This window comes from Passer domesticus, chromosome 3 (genome assembly GCF_036417665.1).
Source record: "Passer domesticus isolate bPasDom1 chromosome 3, bPasDom1.hap1, whole genome shotgun sequence".
Classification (NCBI taxonomy): domain Eukaryota; kingdom Metazoa; phylum Chordata; class Aves; order Passeriformes; family Passeridae; genus Passer; species Passer domesticus.
In genome coordinates this window covers 63,950,290-63,977,921 of record NC_087476.1, presented here as the reverse complement: position 1 = coordinate 63,977,921, position 27,632 = coordinate 63,950,290, and the positions used below count along the sequence as shown (strand labels likewise).

At 40.9% G+C, this 27,632-nt stretch overlaps 1 protein-coding gene and 1 long non-coding RNA gene across 11 annotated transcripts in view; one reads left to right on the top strand and one right to left on the bottom strand.

Annotated features, from left to right (window-relative positions):
• Positions 1–23,831, top strand: part of ARFGEF3 (ARFGEF family member 3) — a 96,879-nt gene extending 73,048 nt beyond the window's left edge. For 5 of the 10 annotated variants that reach the window (XM_064413556.1, XM_064413552.1, XM_064413557.1 and 2 more), the window contains 8 exons: positions 3,017–3,145; positions 3,685–3,861; positions 4,410–4,524; positions 5,277–5,379; positions 5,924–6,055; positions 8,256–8,386; positions 11,168–12,398; positions 13,108–20,228. In XM_064413556.1, the coding sequence (XP_064269626.1) occupies positions 3,017–3,145; positions 3,685–3,861; positions 4,410–4,524; positions 5,277–5,379; positions 5,924–6,055; positions 8,256–8,386; positions 11,168–12,398; positions 13,108–13,299 (2,210 nt within the window). In that variant the 3' untranslated portion in view covers positions 13,300–20,228. Of the gene's footprint in view, positions 1–3,016; positions 3,146–3,684; positions 3,862–4,409; positions 4,525–5,276; positions 5,380–5,923; positions 6,056–8,255; positions 8,387–8,791; positions 8,904–11,167; positions 12,399–13,107; positions 20,229–21,836; positions 22,708–22,975; positions 23,052–23,587 lie in introns of those variants that run through there. The other 5 variants (XR_010358782.1, XR_010358780.1, XR_010358781.1 and 2 more) reach the window with 5 other exon arrangements.
• LOC135296778 (uncharacterized) overlaps positions 19,156–27,632 on the bottom strand; it is a 30,206-nt gene continuing 21,729 nt past the window's right edge. The window contains exon 3 of the long non-coding RNA XR_010358783.1: positions 19,156–20,145. This is a non-coding gene — a long non-coding RNA (uncharacterized LOC135296778). The remainder of the gene's footprint in view (positions 20,146–27,632) is intronic.

The following is a 27,632-nucleotide window of genomic DNA, read 5'->3' as shown; positions in this document are numbered from 1 at the left end:
AATGCACAATATCCCTCAAAAACAATGACAACTACGATTTCCAATGACAAAAATCACAGCTCATGTATTTCATCAAATGCACACACACTGACACAGTCCAGACACAGTCAAAAATAGCAGCAAATAAAAGAATAGCAGCAATACACAGGAATTTGACCACTTCACCCCCAGAACTGCTAGCTGGTCTCCTTCAATGCTTGCAAGCAAACCTATGGGCCTGTGTTGCACACAGGGCCTCCCTGTCACTTACCAACTGCCCCCTCAGCCACATGTACGTACAACTTAGAGACTAATTTCTATCATTATAAACATACCCTTTGTAATGCCAGCAGTCTTGTCTGTCCCTGGAATGAGCAGACGGGGAGTGGAGGTCCCTCCAGGAATATCCCAGTGGCACCTAGAGGTGTCCACAGCCTGGCCTGGTCTCACAGTAAACAGAGGAGTCCTGCCGCAGTTGCCAAAATGATGCACAGACAGAAGACTCTAATTAAAGTTGAAAAGTGACATGTTTATTCAGCTCGCTGGGCACACTGGGAGGTAGTCCTCCAAAGGCATGTGCGAATTTCCAAAACTGTAGCTTCTCCATATATCTACAAAAGCTCTACATATTCATAAAGACATCTGAGACGCCTATACATATGCATCACCTGCTCCTGCTTGGTATTCAATGAGCTGAATGTTCATTACAGCTGCGCAGTCACCTTTTTGATTTGGGTCAGTGGGCTTTGGAATGGGTCAGTGGGCTTCTGAAGATGAAGTAAGAGGTCTTCCTCATGGTAAATTCTTCAGTTTTATCTGGTTGCCAGGACTTTGTGACCCCTTGGTCATGCTCCAAACTCCCTCTCCTGAGCCCAGTCATTGTTAGAAGCCAGGTGTATTTATGGTTCCTACCCTTTTACAATACTTCATATATTCTCTGTCATCTGTAAGAATACATCCAAGTCAAATACATGATATATTGTCTTCGCTTCAATTATCCCCATCTGGTAATAATTGCTCTTTTCCTAATCTCTTTGTTAAGCCCTTAGTCAAAATATATGGCCTTCATCTTACTGGCTGCATTTCTAACTTAACCCCTTGCTTCACAGTCACTTCTGAATATGTAGACTACTGAGCTGTTCCAACCAGACTGCCTCTGTAAAGATCAGCTGTAATGCGGCAGAAAACAGGCTGACTCCGACGCATTTCATTCATGTGCCTCACCAGACTGGCCTTTGTCATAACCATGTAATGAGACTGATGCTGGAAAATAGAACGGCTCAAGACACGTTCCTAGCACTCCCGTCCCGTTTGTGATTTGTACGTAGCCCCCGGCTGGCGATATTTCAGCACATGGATTGTCCTGTTCCTTCTACTCTGGATGAAGGAATGAAAAGCTGTTCTCTGAAACCAGAAAGTCACAAGTCCTAGTTTTTCACAAAACAACCTTTTACTTCTTTCTGTGCTGGATTTGGTTTGGTTTTTCTCTTTGAGGGGATTTTAGGATATTCACCTGGGATGTAGGAGATGCAAGTCATTGAAGCCTCTGCTTTGACTCAGACTTGGAACTTGACCTAGGGTCTCCCCACCTCAGGTGCCTACTGTTCTGAAGTGACTCTGCCTGTTACTCTCCTGCTGTAAACAGAAATACCACCCTGCAGCAAATAAATCTTTAGGTTCTTGTCAGAGCTGACAAGAGGCTGTCACCCGGCAATGGTGTTAGATTGTTGCTGGGCAAATTTACTTTACAAAGACACAAGGCAGCTTCACCTGGCACTCTAGTGCTCAAAGTAGCAGGATGAGGCAAAATGTTTTAACCTACTTTGGCATATTTGCAGTATATTTTCATACTGTGTTTGATTTCATGCTGGACTCTTCAAGAGGGTGTTTTAGAGATACTTAGTTCTCTCAGACTGGAAAATGTCCATATTTCACTCTGAGTCATTTATGCTGTTTCCTTATCCAGAAGTGTCATTAAAGTCTAACTGACTCAAAACAGGGCACAGCACTGCCTTCTGAAATTAGTGTGAATAAATGAATCCTCAACCCAGTTACAAAGCAATGATTTCACTGTTTTTTCCTTGTTTCTCAGGAAGATTCTTGCAGTCTGCAAGCTCAGCAAATCTTAAAAAAAGTTACCTTTTGTATTGCTTTTAGAACATAATTAGCTAGCAAGCATCATTAAGATACAGACTACATCAGCATAGCTACCACTGGCAGAGAACAGGAACTTATTAGTGAACCAAAGTAAAATCCATTTTAGCCTAATAAACCCATAGTCTTTTAAGGTGACTTAAGAGTGTAATGCGCAAGATCCCTTTAGTTGTTCATGTTATCATGGGGAACTAGGAGATACTTAAGGGATCTGTGAAAACTTGAAGGGCGGTGATTCCTAACCATCTTCAAAATAGTATTGAATACTAGTTGTATCCTGTAATCTCTTAGGAGATACCTGCTTGCCAGTGTAGATGAGAGCTCACCTGTGTTCTCTCTGCTGTTCTGGCAATTGTCCAGCTCCTTGACCTCTTCAGCTTCTAAAGATGACATGAGGCAGCCTAATCATACCTCATGAGACATTTTTACTTTTCAGTCCTGAGTACCAAATAGAGCCAGTTAAATTATGGCTGGTCTTTTCAGAAGCCTTACTTTAAAGCATAATCTAAGGGAATACAAGCAATTCTGTGCAGCATTTACAATGGTAATGAGATGAGGTTTTATTTATATATTTTTGTGGGATGTTTTACACAAGGTTAAAGAGACTGAGCTAGTAGGAATAGTAAAGAATGACCAGAACAAGGTGTGTATTAATGAGGAAGGATGGGACAAAACACAAACTTGATAAAAAGGGAGGGAAAAGGAAACCATCTTTTCAAAAATGACAATTGGCCACAACCATTACATGGCAACAATAAACATGCAAGAACCATGATCTTTGAGTTACTTAATTTATTCATTTACATAACTTCTGAGGGCAAGTTTCACCTGTGTTGAGCAGTATCTTATCCATGGTTTTTAATCTTTCTTTCTTTTCTTGTAGGCCTTATCAATGTCTGGATTATTCTGCTGGAAGAATTAACAACTGCCATATCCAACTGTCCCCGTCAGCACCAGCCTCCTACTTTGGATCTGCTCTTTGAGTTGCTGAGGGACGTTGCCAAGACACCTGGTAATGAAAGGGCCTGATAAAATGTGAGCTAGTGGAGTCCTAACCAAACCTTGTAGACTCCTAAGCCATTTCTGTAAAGTATGTTAAAGTATGTTACTTGTGTTAAAGCTGCACAGAGGCATTTTCTGCCACAAAGGGATTTTCTCAGAGCTGATAAGTTGTTCCACTTAGTCCATCATTCTGTTGACAAAGGCATCTTGTAAGAGCATATTGAACATATGCTTAAATTCATTGCACAATAAAGAGGTGTGGTACTCTATTGATGTCCTAGCCACAGAAAATGTTTGCTTCATGTCTAGCAAATGGAAGAGAAAATTACATAATCCTGCAGATCTGCTGGGAAAGACTGCAGGTAAACAGTTGGCTAAATGTACCTCATAACTACATCCAAATTTTGCCACTCTCATCTCACAAAAAAGTTTCAGAACCTCTTTACTTCATCATTACCTCAGGCTTCAGCTTGGAACAAGTTAGCAAATTTACTGAGCACGTAGGCTTTGTAAGCAAGTACATACAACCATTATTGTGTTTATTTTAAGGACCAGGATTTGGCATTTATGCAGTTGTACATCTTCTTCTTCCCACGATGTCTCTTTGGCTCCATCGCAGTCATGGTGACCACTCTTACTGGGATGTGGCATCTTCTAATTTCAAGCATGCCATTGGCCTTTCCAGTGAACTTGTAGTGGAGCACATTCAGAATTTCATACACTCAGGTATGTCATTGTAATGTCATGTCTACTGTCATCAGTGACATATTGCTGAATAGCTACTTGAGGAGGTGGTTTCATTGATTTTTTTGGTTGCTCAAGCATAAAATAGGAAGAGAGTTAATTTTTTTTTTTTTTTTTTTTTTTTTTTTGCTTTATAGTGTTTAGAATTATGGGGAAAAAATTGTAAGACACTTATGGAAGTTATTTAGACCAAGCTCCTTCTTAGAGCAGGGCTATCTTCAAAATTAAAAGATCATAATCTTTAGTATATTCTCAAAAGAAAATACAAAGACTTTGGTCATAAGGAACTAGAATATCAGAAACAGGATCTAAGATAATTTCTCCTGTACCAGTTCAGCCCAGACATTTTATGTTGTTAACTTTAAAAGGACTGTTCTTTCAGCTTGATGTGATGCATGTTTCTATGGCTGCATAAAAAGCATTTGGTTTTGCAAATTCTCTGAATAGCAGTAAGTGTAGCAAGACTGTTTACCTCTAATTATAATGAAAAGGCAATGATGTTAAAACCAGTCTGTGTTTTTTCCTTATAGATATTGGTTATGAAAATATGATCAATACTATGTTGAAAGATCTTTTCAAGTTACTGGTAGCCTGTGTAGCAGAACCAACAGAAATTATTTCCAGAGTGGGCTGCTCCTGTATCAGGTAACCCAATCTGTTCACTCTTAGCACATTCAAAAAAGATGTCTATGTCTTTGAAGGACTTGTGGACTGATAAGTTGGTCAACATCTCAAAAGAAGTCTACAATATGTCTTAGGTCTTTTTAGTGGAATAATGGATTTTAGACTTACTAACCTTTTCTTACTGTTTTATCAATGTGCTTCAGAACCTGTGATTTTAGACATTGCTATGTGTATGACTCTCAAAAAAAGCACTTGCACATTACTTATATGTAGTTAGTCAATAATTGATCCTAAAGAAAAAGGGTCTTCTCCTGGCATTCACAGGTCTTTAGAGGTAATTAGCACCTTTCTCAGTCTTCAGGTTATTACAGTCATAATCAAAATAAGCACTGCATTTATACAGTTATATAGTGTGGAAAGATGTCTACTTAAAGAGGAAAAGCAAAGGAGAAAAAAAAGTCAAAACTATAGTGTAATTACAAAAATAGGTCAGGGTAACAACTGAGGAGATTGGATAACATTAGCTAGCAACTGAGTAAGCCTTTTGTTCTGTTTTCATTGATTCATAGAATGGTTTGGGTTGGAAGGGACCTTAAAGATCACTTTGTCTCAACTCCCCTGCCATGGACAGAGACTAGACCAAGTTGCTGAAAGCCCCATCCAGCTTGGCTTTGGACACTTCCAAAGATGGAGATTTTCAACCTTACCCCTTTAGGAGTAAGAACTGTCTAGTTCCTTCTCAAATGTGGTAACATTTTCCTGTGTCCTTGCAGGTATGTGTTGGTGACAGCAGGGCCTGTTTTTACTGAAGAGATGTGGAGGCTTGCATGTTGTGCCTTGCAGGATGCATTCTCTGCCACTCTGGAGCCAGTAAAGGTAAAACTGCCATTTTGCTGTCAGTCAAAATGTAATCACACAGTGGATGCACTAACTTTTGACAAGTTGTTAATTTGTCAATTCACAATTAAACATGTTGGATCAACAGTGGAGATTGAAATCAATTTTTCTAAATGTATATAGACCACACTAGTAGCTTTCAGTTCAGACTTATTTTAAATTGCCTTGCCAGTATGAAATCAGAGGAGTTCAATAGGTGAAAATTTCCCTTTTGATCTATTTCTTCCTCTGGATTTACAAAATAGATAGAAGACAATGTTGCTTTGCTTCAGCTGCATGCTCCTTATAGACTAGTTTTCAATTCACCGTCTATTTTGTAAACAAAAAATCTGGAGAAGTCTTGGCAGACCAGCATCTGTAAAAAGCTGCCTTTACATTGGATATATTAATTCTAGATGGAAGGTGACCAGCTGGTGGGAATGGCAAAGGTCACTGAATCTTGTATTTCCCACAAACAGGCTGGACATGGCTACAGTCATTTGTTAACCACACAGTGAAATTCTGATGTTGTGTCTCTCTATAGAACCTGTTGGGCTATTTCCACAGTGGCACTGAAAGCTTCAGTGGAGATGCCTGTGAAGTGAAGGTGGCTGCCCCCTCCCTCTCACCAAGTGCTGAAGCTGAGTACTGGAGGATCAGAGCCATGGCACAGCAGGTACTGACAGATATTTCAGGGCAAGTCAGAAAACCTTTTAAACTTGGAGATTTTCTTTAAGAAGGTATATTTTTTCCACCATATTCCTCATAAATCCTACAGGCAAAGGCTTCATCATCACCAGGATAATTCAATTGTCTTATAGTAGTATTCAGAAAAGTTAACAAACACTAGGAAAAACAAAACAAAAACCTCAGAACTGTCACCCTGTAAACAGGAATTTGAGATGCCTAGGGTGGGAAAAAATGCATGGGTATCTAGAGAGGACTGACAATGAGCCTACTGTGTAATGTAATTTCTAAAATTGCCAGGATAGCATACATCATTGGAGATGTTTCTGATAGAGAAATGGAAATAGTAGTGTCACCGTGAATCCTCATCAAGAATGTCACATAGGTTTCTGAATACTTTTTTGAAGAATGATAAATTCAAAGGACAAAAATTGCACTAGAACAGAGACAGTGATATGAATATAGGAAAACAAGATTTGATTAATCTATCCAAGCATTTTTCTCTATAAATGCCTAGATATATATTGCAAAGGAGAAAAAACGTTACTGGGAACTAGAGGATAATGCTGACATTTAACAAATTAGTCACTAACCCCTAATGAGAATCAGCAGAGCAAACTTGGAACCTTTTTAGGGTTCTTTTCACTACAATGAACATTATTCATTCTGTGAAAGTGGTTCTATGAAACAAGTTCTTTGAAATACAACATACTGAACTTAATGACCTGCAGGGTACCATAAAACTGTAAATACCATATGACAGTTTCAGCCTGGGAAAGCAGAGAGATTAAAACAGCCAGCAGATGTTCGGTGTCAATTTCTGACTTGATAAATCATACTCTGATGCTGCTAGAAAATCTGAGACGCACAGACCAGCACTGGTGATCACAAATAATGTGGTAGTGGCAGACATTGTTTGAATAGAAAATGTGTTTTAAATTAAGTTTTAAAGATGCAGAGGTCAAGAAAGCAGGGTATGTAACATTAATACTTTTCTTGTAGACACTATCAGTGACACTCCCTGAGTCCTCCACAGTGAGGATTTGCTACAACAATGAAGCTACAAAAGAAAGCCACAGCAATTGAGAGTTGTTTCCCTGTTTCCCACTGAACTGGTTTTGGTTGGGATGGAGTTAATTTTCTTCCTAGTAGTTAGTACAGTGCTGTGGTTTGAATTTAGTATGAGAATAAAGTTGATAACACACTGATGTTCTAGTTGTTGCTGAATAGTGCTTACACTAGGTCAAGGACCATTCAGTTTTCCATCCTCTGCCAGTAATGAGGGCTTGAGAAGCCTGGGGGGAGCATGGCCAGGACAGCTGATGGAGACTGGCCAGAGGGATATCCCATACCACAGAGTGTCATGCTCAGTGTGTAAATGAGGGGAGTTGTCTGGCAGGGGCTGCTCAGGAACAGGCTGGGCGTGAGTCATTTGGTGATAAGCAACTGTACTGTACAAGTTTTATTTCCCTTTTTTTGTTGTTGTTTTTTTTTTTTTTTGTTGGTTTTTTTGTGGGTTTTTTGTTGTTGTTTTTTGGGGGTTTTTTTTGTTGCCTCCGTTTGTGTGGTGGTGGTAGTTGATACTACTATATTTTATTTAAATTATTAAACAACTCTTATATCAACCCATGGGGTTTATCTTTTTTTCCCTGATTCCCCTTCCCATCCTTGAGAGGGATGGGGTGTGGGGTGTGGTAAGTTTGTGGCTGCTTGGTATTTAGCTGCTGTCTGTGGTTAAATAACAACACATCCCCACAGGGTTGTATATTAGGTGTCTGTTGTATCTTCATGGCTGAACATAATCCTTCCAACAACCAACCTTTCTAGGTGCAACTGGCTAACTGTGCAGACAGGTCCTTGTCTCCACTCTACATGGCACTTTGAGATAGAGCAGAAAGCTTGGTTTGGCATTTGGTGTTATGCCTTATACAGGTTCAAAGAAAAATATGTCTGTCCTTTGCCCTGCACCCCGCTGGATGTCTGGAGGCAGCCCATTGCTGTTTTGCCAAAGTAGCATACTCCAGGAAAGGTCTGTCTGGGGGGACACCTTGCTTTCTCTCTATCACTGTAAAATTATTCAGAATGACAGATATTTCACACTGCAGGAAATCCTATTCCCAGCTCCTCACCCACCCCAGACCCACTGCAAGTGCTAAACTGATTGTTTTATGTAACTTGTTGCTTTCTAGGTCTTCATGCTGGAGACTCAGTGCTCCCCCAAAACCCCTAGCAACAAGGAAGGGTTTGAACATGCCCAGTCGTGTGTGCTCATCATTGACCTGCCACCAGATAAGAAACCAAATGGGCATAACCAGAGAAGGTAAAATATCTTGCAAGGAAGACACTGTGTCACTAAAAGCAAAATAAAAATACTGCTGAACAGGAAGAGATGTGAACTGAGCCTGGTAAATCATACCTCTCCATAGGGCTCATCAACAAAAATGAATACACTGATCAAATTAGGTTTTGTGACACTGTTGCAGTTTTAGTGACAGCTAGCAAATGCAATGTCTGCTTCACTAAGGGTCTTTTAAATTCAGTATTACTTGGTTAAGAAGGTAGAAAAAGTGCTGGGGCATTATAAACTGAAAAGACCACATCCAAAACTGCAAAGCTGTCAACATTGAGCTAGGGAACGTTTTTTTTTTTTTTGCTTGGCACATTATTTTTGTGGAAGTCTTTCTGTTATGTTACCACATGAGAATCTCATCTGTTTGCACTACAGTCTGATCCTGTGAAAGAATATTACCTTTTGCTTGCACGTGGTTGTTTAAACAACTGCTGTACCATCATTTGGGCCAAGAATCAGAATTCTGCATTCAGGGTTTGTGTTTGTATTGCAAGGTATGTAATGGCATGAAATTGTCTTTTATGAGATACCAAACATGGTTTTACACCATTCAAATCTAAACTATTGCTTGCAACAAGGAGCCAGAATGTGATGGTCCTTCTTTGGATGGACAGGAAGAAAGACCATGCAAGATGTCTCTATTCTTACACTGCTGTACAGAAGTTTTCCCCTGATAGCAGGTGCTCTGTTGCCTCACCATCAGAGAACAGGGCCCTGCACAGAGACAAAGAAAGCTTGACGTTACAGGTTAAATCATTCCTTAATAGGGGACAATATCTACTTTATCCAAAGGCTAGCAGGTCATTCTTCTTCTTACTATGAATGCACAGCAAAAGACTGGAATATTCACCTCTCATAGCGCCTGAGGCCATGCAGTCTAACAGTCTGTGATTGTAAGGGTAGCAAGGGTCTTGCTTGTCTTTAAACAGATAAATAAAGCTTGCAATTAATGCAAACTCTGAATGCTCTCACACTGCGCTTTGTACAACCAGCTGCTAAAGGTGTAAATGCCCATAGCCAAGTGTTATCCCAGCAGTGCTTGTTTTTTCCCATCCAAAACACAGCTCACAAGTTAACTGTGCCACTGTTTTCATATTATTTGCTACAGCAGTGCAGTAATATGGCAATCATGCATGATAGTAAATGTGGCCTTTCCAAAAGTTTTGCTTTAACCTTAGCAGGGTTTCACTTCTCCCTTTTGGTTTTGTTTCCTTAATGCTGCATCGTTTCACAGGAAGCTGGGGTAAGGGAGCTTTTCTTCTTCCTGAAAAGTAATCATATATTTCACTTTGAGACTTTGGACAGAGTAAGAAAATACTATCCTTAACCAGCTTTGGCATTGTGTTTTCACCTGTAGTTCTCTACCAGTTTCTTTTGGGATTGAGCAGTACTTTACACTGTCCTTGTAAATTGCTTTTTTGGCTATTACAAGGAAAGCAGATCTCCTTCATTCCTGACCCTGCTTTTGGAACAGGATTAGTTGCTTGAAATCACTGCAAGCTCTCATTTAACTTTTTACATGCTCTTAAGAGCTTTTTTGATTCAGAGCCTCTAATGATTTTTACAGAATAAAACTACTTTCCCATAAAGAGCTCAACTGTATGTGCTAATCATTAACATTTTATCACTGTCAAATAGTAAGACTACTAAATTTTACTGAGGTATCAGCTGTGTTATGGTAGGCAAAGTGACACAGGGAATGTAACTGAATAACAGTTTTGCCTGAACTTTTTTTGAAATGTTGTATTCTCAAAACTGGGTTTTGATAGAATTTCTCAAAAAAAAAATAAAAATTGGCTTTTTGTCTTGGTATTCCCAAACACTTTTGAAAGTTGTTTAATGAAAGCAGAATAATTTTTTGCAACAAAAAAGTCAAAGATCTACAACTGAACTTCTCATGTTATGTGAAGATTTGCTTTGAATTAGACTTAAAACTTCAGTATTGGAAGAAAACTGAAAAATCCCTTCTTTACTTGATAGCTGTGCTAATTAAAACTTGACCCATCACATCAAACCAAGTATTATTATGTGCATCAGTTTCATTTAGAACATTGCCCTGTAATCTTACATAAAGACCTTTTTAAAAGACCTTAAGATAGGTTTATAATTTGAAATACATGAGATACCAAACAACAATCCTGTCTTTTTTCCAAGCCTTGCTTGCCTGTAAGCCTCTCAGTGTCATTTACTGGTGAATGACCTGAAAACTTTGGTCAGAGGCATTTGCCATTCCTGTGTCCCCTGTGCAAATCAAACATCAGTGAGGGCTAAAACAACTCCCAGCATCTCTCTAACAGGAGCACAGCTAAGAATCACCCAATATCATATGTGAGGAACAGGTTAGGAATAGATATGTCTATGCTAGGCTCTCAGTGTTCAAGCTGAAGTCTTAAGAGCAAGCAGTGAAATGTGTCTTCAGCCAGACTTCAGCTTCTTTGCATGCTGCATTGCACTGCTGATGTTTCTGTACATGTTTCTTTATTGGTTGGATACCTCTTCATGGTTTATTTTTAAGAAGTACTCCTGGGCATTAGTGGAAATGGAAACTGAGTAGTAGACTAGTTTTGGCCCCAATTTTTCATGGCAAAATAAAGGTTGTCTGACATGTTGGTGGAAGAATAATTTGTGTGTTAATAAATTCCTCAGAGATAGCAGGCTGAAATATCTGAGTGTGCTTTTATTCTTAGTACAACCACAATGCACCATTTTAATATTCTGTGATTTTTTTCCTTCCATGCTTGGTTTACCAAGTATTCCTTTCAGGACAATAGTGGTGAGCTTGCTGTCCCACCAAGTACTGCTCCAGAATTTATATGACATCTTACTGGAAGAATTTGTGAAAGGCCCTTCTAACTTGGAGGAGAAAATGGCAATACAAGTACCAGAAAACAAGTTGGCTGGTTTTCTCAGGTACATCTCCATGCAAAACCTGGCTGTCATCTTTGACCTACTCCTAGACTCCTACAGAACAGCCAGAGAGTTTGACACCAGACCTGGGCTGAAGTGTTTGTTGAAAAAAGTGTCTGGCATTGGTGGAGCTGCCAACCTTTATCGCCAGTCAGCAATGAGCTTCAACATCTACTTCCATGCCTTGGTTTGTGCAATCCTGACAAACCAGGAGAACATCACTGCAGAGCAAGTGAAAAAGATCCTCTTTGAAGATGATGAGAGAAGCACAGACTCATCACAGCAGTGTTCTTCAGAAGATGAAGACATTTTTGAAGAAACTGCCCAGGTCAGTCCCCCCCGAGGGAAGGAGAAGAGGCAGTGGAGGGCCCGAATCCCATCTCTGAGCGTCCAGCCGGTCAGCAATGCAGACTGGGGCTGGCTGATCAAGCGGCTTCACAAGCTCTGCATGGAACTGTGCAACAACTACATCCAAATGCACCTGGACCTGGAGAACAATGTAGAGGAGCCTCCAGTGTTCAAAGGTGACTCTTTCTTCATTTTACCATCTTTTCACTCAGAGACCTCCACGCCATCAACTGGAGGGCTGTCTGGAAAGGACACACCATCAGAAGATGACCGAAGCCAAATCAGGGACCAGCTGGGAGACAGCTTGACACCTCGAGGAGGGAGTGGAGAAATATTGCTGCTACCCCCTCCCCTGAGTCCTAAACCAGAAAAAAAAGAGCAAACCAAGAAAAAAGAATGGTGGGAGAGTGCTGGTAACAAAATCTACACCATAGCTACTGACAAAACCATCTCCAAGTTTATGACAGAATACAAGAAGAGAAAGCAGCAACAGGCCATGACATCCTTCACCAAAGAGGTCAAAGTGGAAAAGAAAGGGGAACTCCTGGGTTCAAGAGGGCCAGACTCACCTGTACTCCAGCGGCCTCAACATCTTCTAGATCAAGGTCAAATGAGGCATTCATTCAGTGCTGGTCCAGAGATCCTGAGACAAGAGAAGAGACCCCGTTCAGGATCCACAGTCAGCTCCCTGAATATATCTATTAGGGATGCAGAGGCCCAGATACAGGTAGGACATTCTTGTAGAAGGCTAATAATAATAGCAATAAATAAAAACATACCTATACATTTTTTACATTATTATAATATTTTTTCTTAAATATTGTATTATATTATGAAGTCCTCATGATGAGGACTGAATGTTTAGAAGCTGGAATTAATAAAAACATGATTCTGCCCTATTAAAAGAAAGTCAGTTTTCAGGGAGGTGTCATCAGGCATATGCTAGTTCAGCTGTCAAGAGTGCTTCTATGACTGGGGCCAAAGCTGCACTTAATCCTGAGAACTGAGAACCTACAGCAAGGTCATTGCTTACTGCTATGGGCTGTAGACCACTGAAGGCTTTTGAAAATGCTATGCTGCTTGTCACATTGCTTTTGTACTTAAGAATGGGATTTTTTGTTAATTCCAGAGAAAAATAATGGATTCTTTTGCTAAACAGAAGCTTGTTGTTTGCATGTCCAAGTGAACAAATCAGTGAAAGCATCAAACTTCACAGATTTTGTTCACTGTGGGACAAAAAAAAAAGGAAAGGGTGAGCATGATACCTGCAATACAAAGTCAAGTGATTTAGGAACATTAAATTAATATGCTAGCATTACTCAGTCTGCTTCATGGGGCTGCAGCCACCAGATACCTTATTTTCTGTCTCAACCACTAGGCTCACCTATTTAGAAAGGTCTTCTAAAGAGGTTTTTTTTAATCCAATTTCTTTGTAGGCATGGACCAACATGGTGCTGACAGTTCTCAACCAGATTCAGGCTCTGCCAGACCAAACTTTCACAGCCCTGCAGCCAGCTGTGTTTCCCTGTATCAGCCAGCTGACTTGCCATGTGACGGATATCCGTGTCCGCCAGGCAGTCCGGGAGTGGCTGGGAAGAGTGGGCCGAGTCTACGATATCATCATTTAAACCAAGCTGTGATCTCTTGCAAAGGGCAGAAGACATTCAAGGTATACAGCAAAGAAGCACTTGGGGTTCATTAATTGCCTATTTGTTGGTGAGAAATTAAGAAACAACGAGCTTGTCAATTTGTTTTGTCTATCCACCTGAGATTGTGTGTCCCTCACTCACACTAGCAAAGGAGACAAAGCATGAGTCTGTTTAGAGGATCTGGTATGGCCCCAGAACCTGTCCCTAAACCAGGCTCCTACCAGAAGAGGTGCATTTCATAGCCTTCATTTTAATTCAAATTTGCAGTGAGAGCCACTAGAAACTGCAGCAGAACTTCCACACTTGAATTTAGCTGTGAGTGCAACTGTCATGGGGGTGTCACACCAGGTCAGTAAACCTATTTAACTTAGAAAATAAATAAATAAATCCAAGTCAGTGAAAAGGTGGGGCTATAGGACAAGAAAGAAGGTGACATTTTTTAGGGTAACATCTTCCCTTCAAAAATTGGCATGAGAGAGGATAGCCAACTAAAGAATATTGTAGTAACTAAATGTGTTGCTCACTAGGGAAAGTGGAAATTTATTTTGCTACAAGAGGAGCCTTTGTAGTCACATTTGGAGTAGCTAAAGAATACCAGGTCTAAAATGGGTGAACCAAGCACAGACTATTCATCCTTTCATTGCTCTTATGGAGAGAAATGGCACTGTCAAACTGCCCTCTCTGCAACACCACCCTGGCTGCCTCTTCACCTATGCCTACAGCTGAGCATTTTGCCACATACCTAATTCCCTCTAAGGGCAAAAGGGAAGTTTGTTTTGCTCTTTCCTGTGAAGCTGTGGGGAAGACACACCACAGCAAATACCAGCATGTGCCAGTATCCAGCATTCAACTAAGCAAAGTGATCCAGTTTAAGCACCAACTAAGCAAAGTGATCCAGTTAAAGCACCACTGCAACTATTATTCTACTGGAAATTTATGTTTGTTTATGTAGAGCTGTTGTAGCCAGGAGCACCCTTATCACCTTTGTTAAATGTAGCCTATCACTCCACTTGGAGCTGAAGCAAGATGGAAAATGGTATGAAAGGGGGGTATATTTTCTGTTTCTCTCTCATTTCTTGTCTGCTGCTGTAAATAGAAAAGGACAGATCCTCATGGAGGTACATCCCCCCTCCATGCAGCACTCCTATTGGGACTATTGCAATTTGCTGTTATTAGTAAGAGGGAGGAGAAGGGGGAGGATTGACTATTGTGTTGTCAGATGCATATGTGATGCTTTTCACACTATACAAAGCAAGGGTTACCTTGCTGCGCAAGTTATGTCACAGCCCTTGGGACACTTCATCTCATACTCTCATGCTATATCATTTGTTGATAACTTGTTGAAAATTAGTTTATTTTAATTTTAGATGACCCCTTAATGCTGTTCTCCCAAGGCTTTTAAAATGTGCATGCCAACTAAATATACAGCTTCAGTCCCTGCTCCAAAGCATCCTGAGAATGTCATCTCTTTGTGTAAGGCCTGGATTTTGCACAAGTGCTTTTAGCATCTTAAACCTGGAAAAACAGAGGGAGCCAAGAAGCTCCACTGAACAGCCATCTCCCAAGCTGCTTGTTTACAAAGAGTCTGACAGTATCCTCCTGCCTTTTCCCTCCATTGCCTACTTCCCATTTGTCACCTGCTAGCCTTGTGCAGGGAGTATTTGTCCCGTAACTTTCTGTAGTGCCAGTCATGCTGTTTCTCTTTCTTTAAAAAGTTCCTTTTCCTAAATTGTTTAAAGAACATAAAAATTCTGTAAAAACACCTCTTTTCTACCACCTAAACTGACTTTATGGATTACTAATTTAACAATTTTTTCAATTGTCAATTTTCCCCCAACACTTTTAATAATTCCTCAGGGACGTGTTAGATTATGCTTTGGTATCTGGGAGAGGAGTAGCACAGTTTGATTTCTGTTGCCATGTCTTTCTTATACATCTTTAGGTAGAGTGAAAGTGTGGTTACATTTTTTGTTAAAGTTTTTATTTGGCATCTATACAGAGCTGCTTTTAAAGCAGTACATTAATTAGACAATGACAAGAATCAGAATAATAAACCATATTCAAAGCAGCTAACTCTGATGGTTTTAATTATAAATGCATTGAATGGATGCAGATCCTTGCTGTACTGATCTAAAACTAAAGCAAAGCCCTAAATTATGTAGGGGAAATAAAATTGATAGCAGTACCAGTGAAGTCATTCAGGACTACAGAAGAGGTCCTAAAATCTAGGAAACACCATGGTTGCATTGTGGCTGCAATACAAAATCCTTCTGTAAATCAGTAAAAAAAAAAGGTGTAGGAGTGCCAATACCATTACCACCACCGCCCTCAAGCTCATGAACACAGTATAACCTAGTGTTACCTGATTAGCCACCATCTTGACCTAAAATGTCATTTTATTTTAACTATTTACACTACAAATATCACATTGGAAAATGAAAACAAGAAAATTTGCTATGTTGCTGTTGGCCTGCTTTGAGCTTTGTCCTTCAAATTATGCACTAAGTGCCCATTGTCACCCTCAGTGCCTCTGCTCATTAAGACCCGTTCCTAAAAGGTCATAAGTAACTTTGAATAATCCCAGAAATGTAATTTAGAAGGAGGGGAGAAGGAATATTTGAAGCAGCAGTTATTTACAGAGCCATTTACAGAGCAAAGTTCAGCATGTGCTGCTCTTCCTTTTCCTTGTGTGTATAAAATGCTAGCCAGGGGAGGGGAGTGGCCCATGGCCACTTCAGTAACCGCAACCATGAGATACACCTTCAAAACATAAACAAATAAAAAAAATAGTTGGTTCATCAGATTCTCAGCAATTTTTCTGCTAGTTTATCCATAGACATCAGTAAGGCCCAAAGAGGTAGAATAATAAATGTGTGACACCACCATTTCATAGGTCCTGTGTGTCCTGTTTCATGGCTCATGACTGCCAGCATGATACCTTCAGGCCTCATAAAGCAAGCTTTTAGCCCAAAGGAGAAGTCTGCCAGAACAGTCCCAGGAAAAGGGGACTGGCATCAGCCTGTCCTAAGCTTCAGAAGGGGAATTCCCAACACTGCACACCCCAATCATGTCCAGGTACATGTCCATGCTACAGGGGCCTTTCTGCTTTCTGCTTGTGAGTGGGGAAGCACCTCAGTCAGTAGCAGTAGCAGTCCTTGTATGCACATGGGTATTCACACGTGTATCCCATTCAAACCCTTACTGTTAGCTCTATAACCTCATGCCTGGCAGAGTATTGGCAGTTTTACTGTTGAACCAAACATTTGAACCTTGAGCAAACCAGTCTCTCTGCAATACAGCCTGAGCTTGCTCTTTTTCTTTGTCTTAGTTAATAACAACATTCTTCTCTTTTCTTGCCCTTACTTTTTTTGTCACATAATTTTCTATAGGAGTTTCGTTTGGTTTTTTTATTGAACTGGCTGGTTGTTTTTAAAAATGATTGCCCAGTAAATTTTGCTCAGCTGAAATGCTTTAAAAAAGAAAATGTGGTAGCTTGACATCCTTCTCAGGTACCAGAGCTGCACCTCTGCTGCCTTTGCCTAATTCACGATGCCCTCCTCAGGGCCATCACAGCCAGCAGAGGCAAGGACATCTCATTTTAAAATCTTGTAGGCAGTTGCTAACAGGGAAAGTTGCTGCTGCCCAGCATCAACTACCTTTAAGCACATGAAATAGCTCATCACTGTGCAAATATTTAAAGCTGAGAAAAGCAGAGCACTCATCAGGAAAACAATCCTTTTCCTACAGAACAGGGGCAGGGTCTGATCCTGACTTACATGCTCTCAGGTCATTGCATATGTTTGCACTTCATTCTGCACTGTGAACATATGCAGCCATATGAGATGATTGACATGTATATGTGCAGATACCTGTAGCTCCAATCACTGCCATATTCTGGACATTCAGCATATTTTCAGAGAGCTATCCACATTAGTAATATGTTTATCTGCTGTGTTATGTATTTGTATCACACCAGCAATGGTTCACACAGTTATTCTGGTACCTTTTCTGAGCATTCAGCAGCCACTGAATTACCACCCCTATCTCTTGGTCAACAAGAGATGCCTTCATGTCTTTATGATGTTAAAATAGAGATTTAATACTTTCCTAGGATAAACACTCATTTGAGAATAATTTACTTAATTTACCATATCGAAATAATATTAGAAAAACCTGGGCAATACTTTCTTTGTACAACTCCCAGCACAGGCAACACAGCTTTTGCTTCATCACAGATGAAAAATTTATGTCGTCTGCACTGTGGCTTGCTCATGTCAAGGCCAAGGGCAGTTTACACCTGTGACTTGTAAGGTGCTTTCCCTTTCAGTCTGAGCTTCAAGTTTTGTTTAAAATTTAAACCTTTATGTAAAATTCACTGACAAATCCTCCCTCAGCAAAGAGAAAACCCCCACCTCTAAGTGCAGTCTTCACCTGTACTTCGTATAGCAGCATCTCAGTGTTGGTATCAGCACTGCAGAGCCCAGCACAGCACTGGCATGAAACTGAGTGGCAAACAAGTTAGAAAGCAGAGTCCAGCTCCATGTTCTGCCTCCACTTTGTACCTTTCTTCACAGCTTGGGCCCACACTCAAAGTGCTGAAGCTGTCAAATTCAATGGAATTTAAGTAGCTAGGGATCTTCAATACTCAGGACTCAGTCCTTGAATTCTTTAATCCCTACATACGGGTTCACAAGTTCTCAGGAAAGGGAGAGTCCTGTAAAGATTTTTGTGTCCCCCTTTCTGCTGCTGTCCTCCATACACCTCCTGCTTGAAAAATCCATGGGAACCAGCACACAGTCCCACACAACTCTGTACTGCAAAACTAGAACTCTCACTTTTGCACAGATCCAGCAAGCCAAAGTGATTTATTTTTCACCTAGCTCATCTGTAGAGAAGCCTGTTGAGAAATTATGCATGTGGTTTGGCTATTGTCACCTTCAGCAATCTATTCTAGAAATGCCATTTCTCAGTGCTAAATTGTTTTTAATTCACAAAAGAAGTGAAGTGCTTCCTTCACCCCCTTCCCCCCTCTTTATACTAAGATATATCTAAATGAGGCTATTTACTCATTACTCCAGTTACAGTAATTTATGGGAAGACCTGTGTACAGGTCTCATCGTGGTATATGACATGAAACAGGTTTTTTCAGTTGCTGGTCATTCCACAATTGTTAAAGAAGCAAGATGATACCATCAATTTACCAGAAGAAGTTTCTCTTCTTTTAGTGTAAAGGACCAATTTACCATTGCACAGAAGCACAAATGTTGGATTTTATGCAATGCAGATAAAAGCATATGGCAGCTAGTGATCCCTCTTCACTGAGCCTCCCTAATTTGAGTGGAGCTTCTGTAGGGATATCACCAAAGGGTCTCAGCAACCCTCACCAGCAACATGCCTGGGACTCCAGAAGTTGTACAACTGCAAGGAAGAATTCATTTCCACTAATCCCCCTCAGAACACATACTTTATATGTGACACCAATACAGTAATAAACAAACAGTTTTGGCCAAACATTTAAAAAGCCAGCAGTGCTGGCTTTTTAAAAAGAAAAAAGAAAACACACATGGCCTAAGCGTGCATCAGTCTTTTCACTTAGTGCTCAAAGGTCTCCAAGCTGAAAACTAAAAGCAGAGGGAAGAAGAAATGCCCTAATTCTGTGGATATTAGTGGAGCTATTCTGTATGATCCTGGATTAATCTAATAATGAGCTTGCCTGTGGAACCAGATCCCTCAAATTCCAATTTTTGGCAAAATCACAAGTTGAGGTTTGCATAGTCTACACTGCCACATTGAATCAGGGAGCTGATTTTATGGAAAGCATTTTTGGTTAAGAAACATGGCAACAGGATCTATTGAATCCTTTTACCCCAACGTCCCACTTTTCAAAAGGTAGTTTATGTACTTTGATAAATTTTGTCTGACTCCCATGGAGCATCAGGGCCCTGTTTCCTGTCCATGCATTTGGTCCATCTGGGCTGTGGTGAAGTGCCACACTTCCACAAGCAGCAAGCTGCAGTGAGAGAGCTGAGCTGGCAGACAGGCACAGGTACACAGGATCAAACAAGGGACAAATATCTCCTCCACAATCAGGCTGTGACACCTGAGCCCCCCACTCTGCAGAGGAAGACAGGGCTCGATACCAAAGGGAGAACAGCAGGAAGGGCAGAGCACGGTGGTGACAGAGCCCTGTAGCGCACGCTGTTTGCTAGAGCAGATGGGAGCAAGGGATTGAAGGTGCGCAATGACAGCAGCAAGAACCTTCTTTCAGTTCCCCCCACTTCCTCTTCTCTGCCTCTTTCCGCTCTCCCCCTTTTTGTCATTCTTGTGAGACTGCAAACATACTTCTATGGACCCTTCAACCAGAACTGAAAGCAAGCCAAAGGGAGTGGACACTCCGTTTCGCCAAAGATCTAAGTCCTTTCTGTTTGAAAATTTAAAAAAAAAAAAAAAAAATTTATTTCCTTGATGATGGCTGCCAGAGGAAGCATTTTACCACAAAACATGATTCCCAGGACTTAATCTCTCTAGCTGTATATTCAGGAGGAGCCAATAGTACTTATTAAGAGAGACTATAAATTACCTTGTCAAACAAGTGCTTATATTGGGTTTACCTTCTGCTGAGTTCATACCTATCTGCAATTCCTTGGTCTCATCCGTGTTTCCTTCCTCTACCTTTCTGCTCTTCTTCTTCAGAACACTTCCCCATGTCCACCGTGTCCTGTTGTGCCGCTAGCTTTGTATGGTCCTTGGGTGTCCAGTGGTTGGGCAGTCACTGTCAGCTGGCTTGCAAATTGTATTTTGTGTATATTTTATTCTGACTGAATTCTGAAATGGAAATATTTTAAAACAAAATTATAAACTATTTATGTTGCTTGTGTTGTAGAATAAAGATGCAAATGCAAAATAAATTATGCTTTGGTTTTGTCTAATGAAAGTTATTGTAGAGTTCCTGGTGAAGCAAAGGAACAGAGCAGAGAAAGGGCCTAAAATACATGGTATGTACTAGCAGGAGCTGCAGTTTTCATGGATGGCCTTGAGAATTTAGTTACTCTGATCTCCTGTGTGGTTTTGATGGGAACTGAGATCTAAACACTGACAAATGACTCCTACAGCACTTTGAGACAGAGTCTGAGTTCGTGGGGTGGAGAACGAAGCTACTAAGATAGTTAAAGGTGCTGTGCAGAATTTTGATGCACCTAGACAGGTGAAATGTTTCTCCCTTCTCTCTTAAATGAGAATACCGTTGGCTCTGATTTAATTAGAGATGGGTTGCTCAGAGCTCTCATTCACAGGCAGGCTTTTGTTGGGTTTTTAAGCCAGGCATTCCGTGACCACAGAGAGTTTAGATAGCAGTCCTCAGGTGTTCCCATTAAACATGGTGCATGGATGCTGCAATGTTTCATTCTGCTAAAATGAGAACTCAGTGAGGGTTCTCCCTGTCACCTACATCCCTCTTTTGATTAAAGTAGAAACAAAGATTGTACCTGTTGAAGAAAAACTTTAATTTAATGAAAATAATAAACACCTTCTTTACTGCAGTCACCCCTACTTCTGTATGCAGCCAAAATTTAGGTACTGAAGGAGAAAGGGTTTTCCAGTGTCCCTTTCAAAAGAACTGCCATGGGCTTCCTGAAAGCAGGAGTGTTTCAGTGACAAGACATAGCATCATACAGTCAACCTTAAAATACACCTCTCTGCGGTCAAGGATGCTACCCACAGCCCAAAAGCAAGTTTTTCACATAATCCCAGGAGGGAAAATGCAGCCAGCTTTCCACCTGGCCTCACTGGGGTCTCTGGGCATGGGCTCCCATACACAGAAGCAACATAAGGTCTGGCCTTCACTGGTTGTTACATAACAGCCTCATCAGCATGAAGGTTAAGAACAGATTACAAAGCAACCAAATGAGGTTGTGATGCTTTAATAATCTTACACACTTCTGGCAAAAGAGAGTGTGTTAAATCCCAGCCGTCAGATCTAATTTCATTCCAGGGAACTACCTTCTGCTGCTCCACACATCTCGTTTAGATCCCTTTAGAAAGATCTTCATTTCCTCCTAAAGAGCATTCAGTAATGTGAAACAGCAGCAGAGTAAGTGCAGAAAGTAATGCTTCACTATTCCTCTCACTCCTTACATGTACAAATTCCCAGTTGCCTTCCCACTAATGCTGGAGTCAGGCTAGCGTGGCTTCTGCTGCCACTAGACTTACCTAGAAGACACTTGGTCTTGTTCTTCTGTTGAGGAGCAGAGTGTTAAGAAGACTTGCCAAAGAATACAGCTGTCAACAAATACTTCCAAAAACAACAAAGAAAATTTTTAAAGGGACAAAACAGGCACACTATTGAATCTCAGACATCCTCTTCGCTTCAGTGGATTCACTAAACTCATTCATGTTTTCAAACTGTAGGTTTATCACTGGCTACACAGTGTTAATCTGTGCTAAACTAAATGTTAAAAGCTCCCCGATACCAAGCCAGACTAATTGTTTCTTAATAACTAATTTTTATTTTTTGACAGGGTGCGAAAGGAGTGCCCAGTGTCACTACTGCCATTTTACAGGTGGGATGACCAACCAAGCAAGTAAAAAATTTGTCCTTGACCTCAACATGGTCCAAAGTATCTAAACATATGCTCTGGCCTCTTGCTTATCCCAAAGTAGCAGATCTGTGAGATAATCTGGCAAGAGAAGAAAAAAACCCTCAAAACAAAAAAACAGCAGCAAAGACTGTTTATAGAAGGGATACAGAAAATCAAACTAGAGATACCAGCAGGTACTTCAGCTACAAGACAAAAGGGAAACACACTTTGGATGTAACAGGTAGGATTCCATAGGAGACCACTGTCACATCCCCAAGCACTCGGGTAAAAACAGGACAGTATTTTCAGTGAGCCTGCTGGAAGCATGCTCTCTCCAGGACAGATACTTCCTCATCGTGTTTTCCAGATGAAGAAACATTTTGGTTCACTGAGCAAAGCTAAGGCAGAAGTTGAAAGAAGAAGTAGAACAAGGCTGGGATTCTGTCCACAGAGCTATGTGAAATGCAGGGTGATCTCTGATTTTGGAGCTTCTGGCAAAGAAGCTAGCATCAGGATAAACCTCTTAACATCTAATATCACTGTAAACAAACACAAATTGAAGTCTTTATCCGAATGCATGACACAGAATCCTAGAAGAGGACAGTATCCAGATTTCAAATCTCAGTTGAATCCAAAATAAATGAGAAAAATTTAGATGCCAGCACAAGTCAGCTAGGTCCTACTCTTTTACTGAAGGGGAAAAAACCCAACAAAACACCAAAACCTAACATATTAGCCAGGCTGCATGTGCAATTTTCTGACTCCTGATAGAAATTCAAGTAATAAATCTGGTTTTGTTTGTTGTTTTTGATATGATTTTTACCTTTGTCTACACTGTAATTGCTGGGAAGTCCATATTCATAAAGGAGAGACAATACTTCTGGTTTGCCAGCTCTGAGAAAATATGGCCAACCTGAAATATTTTTCTTCGCTGTGGTTAGTGTGATCACTTCTGATCTCTTTTTATGTTCATTCCCTACCACAGTCAAACAAAATTACTTAAAATAATGTGGAATACTTTTCTGTGTAGCATTTATAAATTATTTACTATGTTTTTTAATGTTGCATTATATTCCCAGCAGACCACTTTGTACTTCAAATCAGGTTCTTTGTTCCAGAGATTACAGGGAGAGGAAGAGATCAAAATAAAACTGGGTAAGATGCTATACTGAAATCTATCCCTGTAAGTAATTTTGTCTAGGAGGTCAAAAAAGACAAATCTTCAAGCTTGAGAAACAATAATGTCAAACATAATGAGAAAGTGAAAAATGGTTATGAAAAGGTATTGCAGTTACTCAGGTGAGGAGAGGAAGGTGACAAGGCTCTTGGTTGGTTTGCTTACCTGCAAAAGCAATTCATCGTCCCTTGAGAAAACAGAGGCATTGTTTTCTGGGTAGAATTGCAATGCTGGCACCACAAGCACAAAGGCCCTGACAAAAATGTTCTAAAATCCCAGCAGCGGGGATGGTCACCAGAGCAGATCTTACATCTCTCTTGCATACATTACCTTTTCTTTTAAAAGGGCACTAAATAATTGAATATCTCAATGCAGGCTCTTGTGACCAGCCCAAACCCACGAGAATAAAGATTATTAGTTTGCAAAGCCAGGCATGAAGGTTAAAAAAAAAAAAAAAAAAACAGGAAATATTATTTTAATGTAGTTTGCTCATTATTTTCTCACACATTTTCAGTTTTTTAGGTAGAGTTGTGCTGAGAGTAGGGCAAGAAGGATGACCACTATTGAGGATCTGCTGGGATTGTGGGTATATATATAGGGTATGCTGTGTTGCTCTAGACAACATCACAGATGTGCAGTGACTGCAGAAGAAAAACAGGATGAGAAAGATGAGCCTGGGGCAGGGCACAAGTGCCAAACTGCACCACTTTAAGTGTCTCTTTTAGAGCCTGAGCCACCAAACCAAGCCAGTCTGGCTGGACAAGCACCCCTCTCAAGGAGGCTACACCCTACACATACCAAAGAGTAATGGTTGGAGTCAAATAAAGTTTTAAAAAACCCCTAAACCCTGAAGAGCAACATCAGAATGTAAATGCCTCTAACCAGTCAGGCCTAGAGCTGCCCCTACAACCTATGCACATTGTAAATGCTCACCCCTACTGGCCCCATTGCCCCTCAGCTACCACCTGGCTCCTCCTGCTGTTAACACACCAACTCACTTGACACACAGTGTGAAGAGGATGTGTCTGGAAAAGGGGTGAGAGGATCCCCATCTGGTAGCAGAATGAAGTAGCTGCCTCAGATGTTCTTTTCACAACTGATTCCCTTTGTCCACCACTGCCCCAAGCAAAATCTACTTTTTACCCAAAGAGAAAATCCACGTTTAATCAGCCTGGCCTTAGGCTTTCTCCTCTCTCCAACTCTGGCTGACCCTGAAGCTTCACACAGGAGCAACATTTTGCACAGCAGGCTGACCTGGAATGCACCAAGGGACAGACACCCTCTTCCCATTCCCTATCCTGAAGTGGGTCACGCCAGTGAATATTTTCTCACTACTCTCTCAAATGACAATATAGTCTCCTGAATTAAGGACTGCACATATGGAAGAACTGTTCAGATCATCCATTCAACCACACCAAGCCTCAGAGCAGAATCCTCTTTACAATTGGCTGCTGTTTTGACCCTTCTTTACAATCCCTCACCTTAACATCAGCTGACTGCAGAAGGCACTATCACATACCTCTACAGACCTTAACACCAACATATCATTCTTGGGCAGCATTTTTCATTTCCTGACTGAAAACCTGGCCTGTTAGTAATAAAGCTGCCCATGCCCGTCCAGGTATTTCTAATGCACAAATATTCCCCTCCAGATCCTCACACATCCCTCAGACAACACTATGCCACTCCCTGCTCCCAGGCTAATCCTCTTGTTTTAAGAAACCACACTGAAAGCCTTTGTCTTTGTATCTGTGGTTTGCTGTGGAGGGTATTGCAGGGTGCCTTGCCTTTTCTAATACCAAGACGTTTTCATTTCCAATCCCATGGCATACTTTCCACTTGCATCCATGTAAACTCTAATGTCCCCAGCCTGAGAAAACTGTGGCAGTGCCTTTACCCCACTGTTACAAGTGTTCTTATCCTTAAGGCCTTGCACTGGTCAATTCTGAAATGCTTTTACATTGCAAACATCTGCCTGGTGTGTTTAACTCACCCCTTTCCCTCTCTGCCTCCTGACATTTTATTTTCCAGTCTATAGCTCCATTGAGGGAGCCCTTCAGCCTTCCCCTCACCGTTTTTAGCAGGTAGCTTCAGCACCTACAAGGGGTTTTTAGTTATCCAGCAGACATTTCCCACTAGCACACAGGCACGAGGCACGGCAGCAGTCAGGACAGGCACCACACCGAGCGTGGTGCAATGGATGCAGAGGGTGCCATAAAGCTAAACCAGCCCCGGGGAGCTTGAGCAGCTGCCACAGAGCCACGCTCAGCATGGCAGTGTCACACTGCATGCACCCACAGGACACCCCAAGGGGGAGGCGCCTGCCTGGGAGTCCCTCACTTCCCACCTGACCGGTGGGGAGAAGTTCTCCCTTTTCTCTGCCCCTTCAGGTCCTGCTGCAGTCCGTGCATGCCATCAGCTCTGCTTTATTAGCATCTATTAACATTTATTATCATGCATTTCAGGCTGATCTGCCTTTGTGTGACAAGGCTCATACCCCAAAACCTAGGCTTGACTGCAAGTCTGCTGGCCAGGTGAACCATTAACAAGTGCACTTGAGAAAATAAAGTTGTTCTCACATCTGCAGATTTGGGACCTTTTTTATAAACAATTTTTCTTAATACATTTCATTTCTACAGCAAACTTTATTCTACAGGTTGCAGGAGGCTGTCTCTTATCCATAAGTTTGAAGTAGAAATCTTTAGATTGCAATCAGGAGATTAAACTTCAGGATGTGAGGTCTGAATTGGAACTGTACACAAAATATGTTTTATTTCAAGCAAAACAGTGCAAAATTACTCCAAGCCTCTCAGTTGATGTTCTGTTAAATAATACAGCTCATATGGGTTCAGAAGTCCACAGACAGTTTCTCTACTGTCCAGAAGGCCAAAGGCCTCAACAACTGAGTACAACACTGAACAAGTACATTGTGATTTTTCAAAAGTTTCCAGCATTTAGTAATGGAAAATGAAGCGTTATAGATTCCTTGTTAATGATGGGCAATATCGGGGCCTCTCCAAGCCTGTAATCAGAGACAATAAGATTAAATAAGAGGGTATGTTAATAACTATAGCTCTGCTCTGGAGCTGCACCTGAGTTTAAAAGGATGACCAAGGGCTTGTAAATTAATTTGCATTTTTTCCACTCTGATGAAGAGCCGAGCTAGTTTTAGAAGCTAGAAGAGCTATTGTTTCTCCAACAGGGCTCTCCTGACAGTGGTTCTAAGCAACAATGTCAGAAAGAATAATTCCTTTGAAATCTAGAGATAATAGATTTTTGGCAGCAGATGATACCAACCAAATCAAGCTTTATAAAGATAAAATTGCTCTTTTATATAAAATCTACTGTGTTAGCAACAAGTAGTGACACAGAGACTGCTGTACTTGAATACAGTCTCAAGAGACTTCATTCAGGCATTCACAATATTCTAGCAGAAAATTATAAGAGTTTGAACAAAAAATTGAACACAAGACTGCAAATATGTTGAGAATTCTGTATCTAAGGCCTACCCAGCACTACACAAGGTCAACCACCAGGGAAAGCAACATCAAATACAATGAACAATGAGGTAAATCTTAAAAGTTTACTTTTAAAAGCTCACCTGAAGGTTAACCACACATTCACATTTCTCCTCAGAAGTTTATTTCCTTATATTGCTGTCATGATTTAGGAATGGTACTCCCCAGTTTAGTGTTTCACACTGAAACTCCAAACTACACACCACTCACTCACCCATCCCCTTTTCCCTTTCTTCCCTCTCAGAGGATTTGAGAGGAGAATTGGAGCTACAAGAGGCAAAGATCATGGGTTGATGATCAAAGATCATCATCAAAGAACTATTTACTAGAAACAGAAATGAGATAAGAAAATCAACAATATTAATAATGAAAGTGTAAAAAAGGGAATGTGTGGAGCTCGACCTGACTGCAATCACACCACCCAAAATTATTTCTTTTTAGAATATCATTCCTATAAAGTAGCAAAATTTTTAATTTCTCACTAAGCTTATGGCAACGCTTGTAAAAGCAAATGCAACCCAAAGCATAATGCGGTCAGCTGGCCCTTCAGAAATGCTGAAAAAAGCCCAAATCACCAAAAATCCAACCACAACACCAATCCCTTCCCACTAAAACAAACAGTTGCTATATTTTGGCTAAATAGGAATGAAGGGTCGTACAGTGTGTGCTGGCAGAAATGCACTCTTAAACAGAGTGGCAGATTTTTCTCTTATTTAAGAGAAAACAAAAATTCAGGGTAAGGATGAAATGTAAATGAAGGGGATCAAACCTAGATTGACAGAAATGACAAAAAAGTACCTAATAAAACCCCATAGTTCTAGACAGAGCTATCCATCAGATATATCCATCAGATGGATACTGCTCAGCCACCAGCACTCTGCCATGACCACGGAGCTTTTCGGGTGTTGTCTCACTCACAGAGTTGCGAGGGACTTTCTGCAGGAGCAGCCTGAGCTCTCTCCCTGGCACTCTCTTTTAATGACTTTGTTTTCAGCTTCCCATCTGCAGCACGGGCACCTGGGATCAGCACCTCAGCAGTAC